This window comes from Artemia sp. Qi Xiang Cuo, chromosome 14 (genome assembly GCF_049724085.1).
Source record: "Artemia sp. Qi Xiang Cuo chromosome 14, ASM4972408v1, whole genome shotgun sequence".
In the NCBI taxonomy this organism is placed as follows: Eukaryota; Metazoa; Arthropoda; class Branchiopoda; order Anostraca; family Artemiidae; genus Artemia; species Artemia sp. Qi Xiang Cuo.
The window spans coordinates 52735017-52747160 of record NC_142807.1 but is presented as its reverse complement, the minus strand read 5'-3'; the positions used below and the strand labels follow the sequence as shown (position 1 = coordinate 52747160).

General features: G+C 31.4%; 1 protein-coding gene across 7 annotated transcripts in view; it reads right to left on the bottom strand.

Moving 5' to 3' along the window:
• Nucleotides 1-2966: 2966 nt before the first annotated feature.
• NfI (Nuclear factor I) overlaps nucleotides 2967-12144 on the bottom strand; it is a 166178-nt gene continuing 157000 nt past the window's right edge. For 6 of the 7 annotated variants that reach the window (XM_089100365.1, XM_089100370.1, XM_089100371.1 and 3 more), the window contains one exon: nucleotides 2967-8661. In XM_089100365.1, the coding sequence (XP_088956491.1) occupies nucleotides 8540-8661 (122 nt within the window). In that variant the 3' untranslated portion in view covers nucleotides 2967-8539. Of the gene's footprint in view, nucleotides 8662-11833; nucleotides 11970-12144 lie in introns of all 7 variants that reach the window. The other variant, XM_089100368.1, reaches the window with a different exon arrangement.

Here is a 12144-nt window from a genome sequence, read left to right as displayed (position 1 = left end):
GGGGACTCATTAGCAACACACTTTATCCATGTGTTTATTAATATCTCCTGCCATTTCCCTACAACAATTATTCACAAGATTATACTTATTTGTTATGTGAAAGCCGTTACGTGATATTGTCTTTAAACAAGATCCATACCCAGTTTACCAAGAGTAACCCCTCTTGATCAACGGGTGTATTCAGTTTTTCAATACTTCATTTAGCTCCTACTGTAGGCCTACATGAGATACTTTTAATTTTACCAACATTTGTTAGATTTCTTTGCCTCTTCCAAAAATAATTCAAATATAAAAACTATTCTTAAATTATTAGTCCCAGTATCTCAGACACATAAGATATTTTATCGATTTTCTTTTTTTGTCAAACAATTAGTCTTTATTGTCAGGAAAACCATCTTTTTTTCTCTTTTTTCTAACTTCTTTCTAGAAAAAAAATTCTTTTTCCTAACTTCCCTGCTCTTCCACAACAACAAAAAAACAACAAAAAACATTGGGCTCTTAAATTTCAATGAACTGAAGTTGCCAATTTATTAAAAATGAAATTATTGTAATCCATCGCCACAATAAAAAAAAAATAAAAGTGGATAGAATCTACGATCTAGAATTGTAGAAATTTGAATCTCTATACAATCTAGAGGAGGAAGACTAAGAAATTCAACCTGAAGGGATTCGTTAAGACTTCCAGTGGGTAGGAATTGCTTCAATTGACCTTGCTAAATTATAAGCCTTGTCCCTCCCCCACCAGTTTGATATGATGGAAAAATCCCCTTGCATAAAAATCATGGCCTAAAAAGGTGTATATTCGTATCCCAACTCCCCTCTCCCCTAAATGTAATATATAACCTATATGCACTTATGTTTTCAAGCATATTTAATTGCAGTTTAAATGTCTAAAAGTGCGTTTCGAAATTCAACTATGTATTCACATTGTCTTCCAAATAGCCTATAAGGCAGCGCCAAAGATTCATTTTCGGGGGGGGGGGGGGTTAGCTTAGGGGAGGCAAAAGTTTATACGTCACTTCCTGGGAGGGGAAACGATTAGGCACGGTAGTAATATTTATGCATAGTATTACACACATTCACACTGATTCATAAGCCCCATCCCATTGCATATATATCCCAATATAATGAAAGTAGAAGAGAAAAAAAAATTTGAGTTTCTTTTTCTTAGAGGAAAACATCATACCAATTACGATAAAATCTTACTAATGGATTTGATCAAATACATCGCATTTTAAACGAGTTCAGACACGACAAAATGAACTAGTTTGCGGAAAAAACGATTCCACTAAATAACTTTGTTGAGCCAGTAAAAAACAACAATCTTTAACGGTTTTGGAAAAGTTTTAACGATAACGGGTTTTTAATGGTTTTACCAGAAAAAAAAAATTAATGATAATTTTTTTCCCCAAGTAGACAAAAAGTTTAGCACACCATTTAAGCCCCACCCTTAACATTGATAGAATAAGTTCCCCACTCCTCCAGAAAAAATAGCGGCCTAAAAATACATTTTTACCTTCTTTTGATCTCTTTCTCTCCAAAAAAAAATTCTTCATTCGTTTAAACATTATTAACGTTGTTTACAACATAAGCTACACAAGTTGTTATCACTGATCTCAAAAACATATTTTGAAAATTTTAATTAACTTAAACTCTTTTATTAATATCCTGAATAAAACCAAAGGTGCTTATCGGTTCTGATTGACCTGAAATTTATTTGCTCTTATACAGGGGACACCATGTATTTGGAATAGATTTAGGATTTCAAGTTTATATTCCCCTTACCTACATGGTTAAAACGGAAAGTTGCTTTTAAGCCTATTTCAGTATGGGTACCAAGAAAACTTTTCATGCAGGTGAAATTAAATGTGCTATTAATAGTGCCATTTAAATGTGCCATTAAGTTTTTGCTGTTGTTTCAGGGATTAATATATATTGTTTTTATACTTTTTTTTATTTGAATATAATGTCATAATGAGGGAAAATTTTCGAGTTTTTAAGTATTTGCCAATATGGAGGAAATGCTTAAATTAAATGCTAGTGCCATTAAGTTTTTGTTGCTGTTTCAGGGATGAATATAAATTGTTTTTATACTTTTTTTTTATATTTGAATATGTCATAATGAGGGAAAATTTTCGAGGATGTTTTAAATATTTGCCAACATGGAGGAAATGCTTAAATCAATTTCATTTTGGATATCCAAAAAATTATTTAATGCTCTAAACCCAAGCTATTTCCTTTTCATAGCGTTAGTCTCCACCTATAGAGAATTTACATAAAAACATAACAACTAAAAAGTCCATAGCGTACTATGGACTATTTAAAAAAAAAACTGAAATTAATTTGGCTTCTGAATGACTCATTACTAAGAGGGATACAATCACTTCTTTCCCTCTTCCCCTTTTCAACGATCCCTGTCTCCCGTGAAAAACACAATCCTCGACATTATCTCTGTATCAGACATTTTTCAGGCACAGTCGTAGTATAGATTTGCACTTTTTTCAAAGTTACAAGTTTAATACAATGTTTTACATTTGATTTCTGCAATTACTTTAAACCTTCAAATAAACTTTTTAAGCTAAAATTTCTTCTTAATTCTAAGGGTCTTAATTATGCTTTCCCCTTTACGCTAGAATAGATCCAACAATTCAAAAAACGATATGTTATACATATATATATATATATATATATATAACATTATACATGCTTTTTTATTCCTGAGAAGAGCACAAAATATGTACCTTTCAAAATAATTGAAAAATACATTGTTTATTTTTTTATTCTTTGGAAGCACTTCTTATTTTCACAGAATATGTTCAAAAATACAAAAGTTTAAGAGTCCATAACTGGTTTTGGAACTAAAATATCAAAAGTTGAGTTGATTGACTTGGCTTCTGAACTGTACAGAGGGATGAACTGTACAGGGAAGAGGGATGCTGCCTTTTTTTTTTTTTTTTTTTTGCCGATTACACATTTAAAGCTCAATTCCCAAATAAAAATTGTGAGTGAAAATTTTTGGATGTAACGACATACTAATAAAGACATTCAGTGCTGAGTCGTCTAGATAATTTTTGTTTTAATCAACTCAGGTGGTGAAGCGGCAATTAAAATACTGGCAAGACGAAAGGATGAGCATTTACGCTTAAATAAAAAAAAAAATTAACGCCCCCCCCCCCGCTAAAAAAGGCGTCTTAAGCTATTTTTTCCTTCTGTTTACCCAGATATTTAATTTTCTTTCCCAGGTACTGAAAATGCCACCACCATTTTTTTTAGGGATCTAATCTATTTCTTCTGCTAAATCTCGGTTTGAAATCTGAAAATTTATGGGTTATCTTTTACTATTTTAGGAATCGACATTTTAGGAAAATAAAATATGTTCTCAGAACTTAATTTTATTGTGGATATGTTCATCCCATGATCGTTCAGATGCTAGATCAAGTGATATTAAATCTCTTAACTATTTTTTTTTATCACATTAATCTCTTAACTATTTTTTTTTTATCACATTAATCTCTTAACTATTTTTTTTTTATATATGCAACCGAAAATCAAGCAACCAATTAAAAACATTGTGAGTTTTACTTTCATAACCAGCCATATGTTAACAATTAAAATTACTTCAATGACATGATGTTTTCACAATTAAAGAAAGAAAAAGGAACTCAATATTGTTAACTTTAAACTTGAGACTAGCCCCCCCCCCCCCCAAAAAAAAAAAGATTTAATCGTCAAATCAAGACAAAAGCAATTAATTAACCTAGAAGTGAAAAATAAAGGCCACTATTCTAATTATTGCTTAGTAAACAAACAATCAGCATTTAACTATAAGGCAACTTAACAAACGGACGCAAAATTTTAAAAAAAGAAACACTCGCAACAAACAACCAGGGTTGCCACCCATTAAATTAATGTAATATTTGTGGTACCTTTTTTTACGAGCAATGACACATTTCTTGTGGACTATTGTATGTATTTATTCAGACAGATTGAATTTTTCTTTCGATGCTGAATGTATATTTACTGGTGATATTGTGTATAACTTCTATTTCGGTATAGTCTATGGTATCTTTTTGGGCAAATATGGTGTGGTACCTACTCTATCGGTACCAGAAAATTTACTTGGGTGGCAACCATGAATACAACCCTCCAAAAGTAATAGCACGTATAAGTTTTTCACTGTTGCTAGAAATAATGGCTTATACACAAACCAGTTACAAGGTGACATTTGGCATTTTTTTTTTTTCAGTGTAATAATAAGAATAATTAATTTAATTAGTATAATCGGTAAAACTACGGTAGTAAAAAAAGAGTTTGATCTCAATTCCTGACAGGAAAACAATTATAAAGCATGAAAAAATGCTAAGTGGCGCCAAACACTAGATGGGATTAATAGTCTTTTTGTCGACACTAACACCAGTTTCCACTCTTATTATAAGTTATCCATACTCTGTTGGTTTACAGTTTGTATCAGAATTATCGAAACAGAGAGTTAACTGATTCTAAAAGTTGGTTTAAAAGAAAGCAGAGGGGTTTTAGAATATTTTAAGCTATAATTTGCATATCAATTTGACAATAACCAAACTCCCCCTAACAAAGCCAAAAAAAACTTCTTTGGTATGCAGGATAGCTTAGCTCTGCGTCATTTTTATTAACATTGGGTTAGGTCCTTCCTTTAAATACAATTAGATTAGATTACAATTAGATTAAACCCAACACAAGTAAACCAGAAAGCGGTATAGCTTTCCATTAGAAAGCTAACCGACTTTCTCAGGTATGCTCTAGTGGTATATGCAACCCCAACGCTTTTTTTTACACATGCTTTTCCCTTCGGAGGGTCAATACCTACACATGCTTTTACCTCCCCCCCCCCCCCGATTTGTAATCAGTGAACATTGTTATGTTATTTATGTTGCGTTTTTGTTCGTATTTCCTTGTGAGTTATAGTATTATTTGTCATTTATAGTATTTTAGTCTTTCTTTTCTGTATGATTAGATTCAGTTAGACGGGTTAACTCCAGTGGTATATGCAACCCAAAAGTTTTTTTTACACATGCTTTTACCTTCGGAGGATCAATACATTCCTAATAACAAGCAAAAATATCTATCTGTTTTGCAAAACCTCTTACCTTAATAGGAAAAACATACGTATCTAGCTTATACATGACAAATATTTAGTTTCTAAAACATTTTGCCAGCAGATAAGGTTTTTCGTTAAGAAATCGATGAGAAGCGGTAATCGGTAATAAACGAATTTCGGTAAGAAATTTGTTAAGAAATCCCCTGTGAAATAAATGACTTTTGCAACCATCCTGCCGGTGTATCTAACAACGAAGGATTGTTTGCGGATATGATTATATTTGTTAGTTTCAGAGCTATCCTTTTATCGAGCCAGAATTACAACATTACTTTATAAAGTTTCTTAGAGTCATCTAAAATTATTTAAAAAATGAGAAAAGAATTTCTCTTTTCAATGAATTTTCAACATATTTTTCAGCCTAGAAAATATTCACTGAATTTCAAAAATACGACTCAGTAGATGAATAAAAATCAATTTCAGCTATCGAATGATGGTATAACTGTCGTCCTACATTGAAACATTATAACTGTATGACTACAGAAAAATACCATACCAAAACCCTACAGAGGGAAGAGAATTCAGCAAGAGAAATTCGAGGTTGCTGTGAGCACACTCACCCACGATATGTTTGACTGAACTCTAATTTTTTATATTATTGTTAATATTTATGTGTCTAAACAATATAATCAAATTCCAGGTCCTATACTAAAACATGTACAAATAAACTACCCCTAACTTCTACCCTATTCAGAGTAATTTGATTAGCCTTCATACAGAAACCCCGAGTTTATAAACTTGGCCCCAAAAAGAAAATAAAACGGACAATATACAATAAAATATGAAAAACGATCATATAAAACCAACAAGAGTTAGCGTTTATTCATTTTATATTTATTAATATTATATTATTATATAATATTATTATATTATTGTTATAATATTATCATTATTACATATTAGAGTTAGTGTTTATCCATTGTAATGTTGACTTCAGCCTAAACATTATAAATTAAACATAAATAGGATTGCTTCTTTCTCCTGTCAAATGTTTCACATCTAATAACAAATGGTGGTCATACATGGGGTATACCTCTAGACTCTTATGCTTAAAGATTTTAAAGGCTTTCAGTCGGATTGGAAATCCGCCAGACTTTAACCAAAGTTTTTTTTGTGTTTGAATAAAGAATGGTCTTGTAGTATATCTTTTAATTAAAAAAAGAAATAAATGTGGAAGGCCAACTTCTAAACACACAACAGAAGCTAAAAAAAAACATTTACCCTCCCCTCCCCTCCCTAAGAAAACGACACATGGTTTTGCTTGTTACTGATTCAATGATTTCCACAACTCATCGGAAACTGATTCAAGGCCGACAACGCGTTTAATTTTCAGATGCGCGTTTGAGTTGACACGTTTAATTTAATTTAATGCGCTGTGTGGGTCTCACTTGCCAAAAAAAATGCAATACTTTAGAATAATAAAGTTAAACTGCAAGTTGGGGTCAATGATCGCCCTTGCTAATTTCAGACCAGCGAACAGATCCCTCTGCCCCCTTTTCGCCCGACAAACACAGGTTTAACTTCAAATATTACCGTTAACGATTATAGCACCAGTATCCAAAAAAAATCGTGAAAAAGAAGAATTCAACACCTGCTACACACTCATCAGAATTTTAAATTTGAATTTCTGGAGTGCCAAAGATTTTTTTTCTTGGATACACTCAAAATTTTGGATTTAGTCAAGTATCTAGTCAGAATTTTAATCGGGAGAGGTGACAAACCTATTAATAAAGATAGCAATAGGCCAATAAACAGCAAATAAATAATTATGAAAGTAACGAAAATCATGTTTCTGTCCCTGAGAGAGGGGGGGGGGGAGCAAACATGCTCAGAAGCTCACCGTCCTAGAGATGTGTCTGCACCCAGAATCTCCTTAATAGCTAAAGAAAAGTTGTCGGCCAAGTAACAGTTTTCTTAAAGATCAAGAATATTAAAATATCTACTACACCTACAATCTTTGGCAATTTTTGCTAAGACTACCATTTCAATTATCACCTAGGACTTCAATACTCTTGTCTCCACTCAGAACCTTCAAATTTTGAAAAACTAGTAAATTATTATTTTTATAACCTTGTACATAAGCAATTTAAAAAAGAAAAATAAATTAGTTAAATTATCTCAACTTCCAATTTTATTTCGAGCTTTTGATTTTTCACAAAATCCCACATAGGAAAAGTCACTCGAGAATGAAAAAAAAAAAATCATCTCCAAATTTTACAAAAAAACGCATAAATATTTTTGAATCAACCCCATTAATATTTATAAAAAGATTTACAGATGGGAAATGATTATTCCCAAAACCTTGTAAGAATAAAAATTGGAATAGCCAGAAATATCTAAGCTTCCAATTTTATTCGGAACTTCCAAAGTTTTCAAACTTCAAATCTTTTGGATTATGATTAAAAATCAAAATCTGTTATATCTTATTATATTTGGAATTATATAATTAAGTTAGATTCGTAATTGCATAAATCTAATTACAAGGGTATATAGCGGTTATCAAACTTGCTTTCCACACACTAAATCTCCAGCCCAGTTTGACTAGGATCTTTCCTGCTTAAAGCCTTTTCTCTAGAAGGCCAATATTTACTTAATATTTCTATCTAGATAAAGGATACGACCCAGTTAACTGTTTTATTTATGTAAAGTTCATTTAACCTAAGATCATTAAATTGTCATTCATTAAGCTCTTTGAATAAGATATATATGAAATTTATTATAATTAAAATAATGAATGGATGACTTGGAAGAGACAATAAACCAAACCCCATTCAAAACATGCATAAAATTTACAATCATATTGTGATTATTCTACCATCATTTCAAATTCAGTACATAAACAAAATGAAAAACTATTAAAAGCCAAAAATATAAACAAATACTCTTAAAATTTGACCAGAACGAAACAAAAGAAAGAAAAGACGACAAAAAAAAAAAAAAAAAAACAGAAATAGAGATTCAAACACACATGTGCTTAATTTTCTCAAGAGCACAACTCACAAAATTAATTAACGCCTTTTGAATATTCAAACGGCTTAATAATAAGAATAAAAACGTTCACAGACACAACCTATGTGAGTGAATTAAAACGTTTATTAGCCAAATAATTGGCAATAACTAGAACACAGCCCAAAACCCAACAAACACAATATTGGCGCAAACTCATGTAAGGCAGGTCCTCGTCTATGTTAGTATCGTTTGTAGCTACGAATTCTAAGGCGTGCTTTTGTTGAAGAAACAGAAGAATAGAAAACAAACCAAGTCCCCTTTCCATTAATGAGTCATCAATATATTATAAACTAAAAACAAAGTATATTTTTTCACTAGCTGAAGCTTGGTCACTTCTCCCTTGGCTAGCTGACACAGCCAGTTTTTAACTTAGGTTTTAATCACAGAAAAGCCATTTTATGAACTCAATTGTTGCTTATTTGGGGAGTGACTTGACCCGCCAGAACTTGTTGAATCACTTAAATGGGCATTTGCATCCAAAGTGGCTTCAGCGTGAACAACCGGGTTGAAATATCTTTCTGCAAAAAAAGAGAAAACTTCTAGTTTGGTTCCTAAATATTCTTAAAATATTATCCGCACTATGTTGCCGTGCTTCGAATAATTCAGTTCTTGGTAATATATTTCTGCAAAATGAAACAATGTTTCTGGTGTTATTCCTAAATTAATATGATTAATATATTTATTCAAAACCAAAATACTTCAAAATATAAGTATTAGCAGTAGGCACTCTAAAGACATGAAAAACCCACTAAAATTACCAAAAAATTACCCTAAAACTACCAATAATATTAGAAATGTTATATTGCCGTGGTTAATATAAACTTGATCTTAGGAATGCCATTCTGCACACAAAAAAAAAATCTTACAGTTTCTTTAAAATGTAAATAATTACCAAAACTATATCGTTGTGCTTAGCATAAACTCGGTTTTTCGTAATATTTTTTCAATAAAAAGAAAGAATTTTTGGGGTTTTATTCCTTAGAAATACCAATAATAGTAGAAATACAGTACTGCCGTGATTAGTGTAAACTCGGTTTTGGTAATATTTTTCTGCAAAAATAAGAAATTCTTGTAGTTTTGTTCCTAAAAAAATGCTAATAATAATTACCACAACTATATTGTCGTGCACATAATAAAGCGTGTTCTTAATCTAAGATGCGTGATTCAAGAAAACGTAGAAACTCGTAAACACGGAGAGTCACAGGGACTTTGGATTTTGGCAAATCGCGGGTCTTGCTTTGTGGTTGTTATGTATTTGGTTTTAATTCTTGTAATTTTTGCCTTTAATTGAATTTTATCTGTTAATTTTTTGTTTTTTCATTTGTTTTTATTTTTCACATTGACTTTCTGCGTTTGTATGGTTGTTTTTTTTTCTTTGGCATTTGCCATGACACTATTTTGTTCGCGCTGAAGAAGAGAGGCTGTTATCCTCTCGAAATAATCGCTTGGTGTTTTTTCAGTATTCCGTTTGACCTTAAAAAACCACATTTTTGATCGTTTTCTTTCTTTACACAAAGGGACTGCGACTAAATTTCGTAAAAATGCAGTGATTTCACAACTCAGCATTAAAATCGAATTTCGATTGCGAATATAACATTTGTTGTGTTACATAACAAGTGTTTTAATAAAAATAGTTATTTCAAATAAGAGGCACAAAACTTCGCACCTCTTATTATAACTCGTATCAGGAATGAAGACGATTTACTCCTTAAAATTACGCGATTTCCTAAAAAAACACACAAACATCAACAAATCTTACACACTAAGGACGCCAGTGAAGGTAATTAAAGATACAGTTTGACAAAAACGGTACATTACGTCATGCAAAAAGACAAAGCGACGTCATAACATGAATTTTGGGCGGTAGGCATTATTGAAACCAAATTCTCAGCACTTCCTTTGGAAATTTTCTTAAAATTAAAACACTTATGAATTATAAAAACCGAATACCAATAGTACATCTCAGGGTCCTGCTTTGTGCCCTCGATCATGCAAATTTCTTTTCTTGACTCTAGTTAGAACAAGGTATGATGGGTCATAATTTGTGAAATATGTAGGCTACTTAACAGTTTTATTTATTCGAATGGGTACAATACAGAATTAGCCTCAAAATTGTAATCCAAAAGTCCAGAAACCCTTAGATACCATTTCTTGGTTAAACCTAAAAAAAGTACTACTGACATTCTTTTTATATAATTCAAAAGAATCTTTTACATCCAAAGAAAATTAGTCTTGAAGATTAAAATATTTTTATACTAAATTTTGAACATTACATAAAACTGGAGACTTTTGCATAGTCTAGATACCATTTAACGACTAAAGAAGCGAATCTCTGAACTCTTTTCTGATACAGAAGCGTCCCGAATATTTGCCCAGATGACGACCCTTTTTCATTGGTAACGCGTTAACCAGCAACAATAACAAAATTGGGGTCCTGTCAAAACCTCCGGCCAATCATCGAGAGAAAAGTTTCCGGCGATATGTAACGAATTTTACGTAGTTATCGTATCACCAGAACCTTTGTTTTTTTTTCCAACTGAGAATACCTAAACTACTTGTGGTTTTAATACTAAAAGCAAGGCTGTACCCAGGATTTTTTTCGGAGGGGGTTTTACAAAAAAAAAAATTTCGGGTGATTTTACACACAAAAAAAACCCTCAAAAAACGCACACAAAATTTGTTTATGTCCATTTTTGTTACGTTTTTACGAGTCAGACAAACATATTTTTTTTTTTTGGGGGGGGGGGGGGTTCAAACCCCCTAACCCCCCCCCCCCCTGGATACAGCCTTGTTTACAAGTAAGTAAAGTCGATGAAGTTCAAGTTTGCGATCTTTGCATACTATCTAAAACATCTGATTAATATCCTAGTAACAACAAATTCACCATGAGAAAAAATAACACCCACCCCCCCAAAAAAAGAAGAAAAAAAACTAACAATATAGTAAAAAATTGAGGTTATCCAAATGTTTTTATAGATAGCATGGGGAAACAGCAAATGAAATTCAGACATTTTATCAGTGGATACAAAGTAGATAAAGATATAGCATTTTTATGCCAAGGTTCAAATTAAATGTATGTCTGTATATTAAAATATTAATTTGGGACTTTACCAATTTTTAATTAAACTATTAATTATTCTCTATTTCAGTTACTTTTTTCTATTGCTTACTTTTTTAATATGGCTTATTATTGCTAACTATTCTATTGCTTACTTTTTCTATTGTTATACTATTATCTCCTTTTATTTTTCTAAAAAATTTAATCCATCTCAAATTCTGTCCAAAAATTTTAAGAGCTGCTTCACTCTCCCCGATATTCTGTTACAAAAATAACAAATAGAAAGAAATGTATAAAAAATTAATACTAAATGCTAAACGCATGTGTCATTTTGTTTCTTCTAGGTTCGAATGACACTTAATAAGAAAAAGGTTAAAATAAAACAGGGTCAAAAAAAAGAAGAAAAAAAGACAAATACATTTTACATGTGTAGGAGTAGAGAGAAGAAACCTCATAAGATGAGTGAATCCGTAAGTGGAGGAAAAAAGAAATAGGGAAATGAGCATACATCATTTTATTATATTACTAATTACTTCTCTTTTAAAAAAAATTTAAAAAAAAAATGAACAGAATAAAAAATTGTTTTGAGAGCACAGTATTTAGACCCTAAAAATATTACTATTGAAACGTACTTTTAAAGTCATCAATATTGTGTTTAGAATTCTTTCTTCTCATAATCGTGTGACATGCTACGAACATTGTCTTCAGAGTCGAGCGTAACAAATATGTATCTCTGCCTGTCTGAATGGGCCTTCAGCAATCGCTCCCCTAAAATACATAAATTATAATTCCCCTTTTATGTTTATTTGATTATAATTCCTGGCTGAAGCATAGAAAATTTCTAAAATGGATTATTTTCTTAGGCTTCAGTGCAGTAATCGTTTGTTTTTTTTTTTTGTTTTTTTTTTTAATCGTTGAAAGAATTTTAACAGGCTTTTCAGTT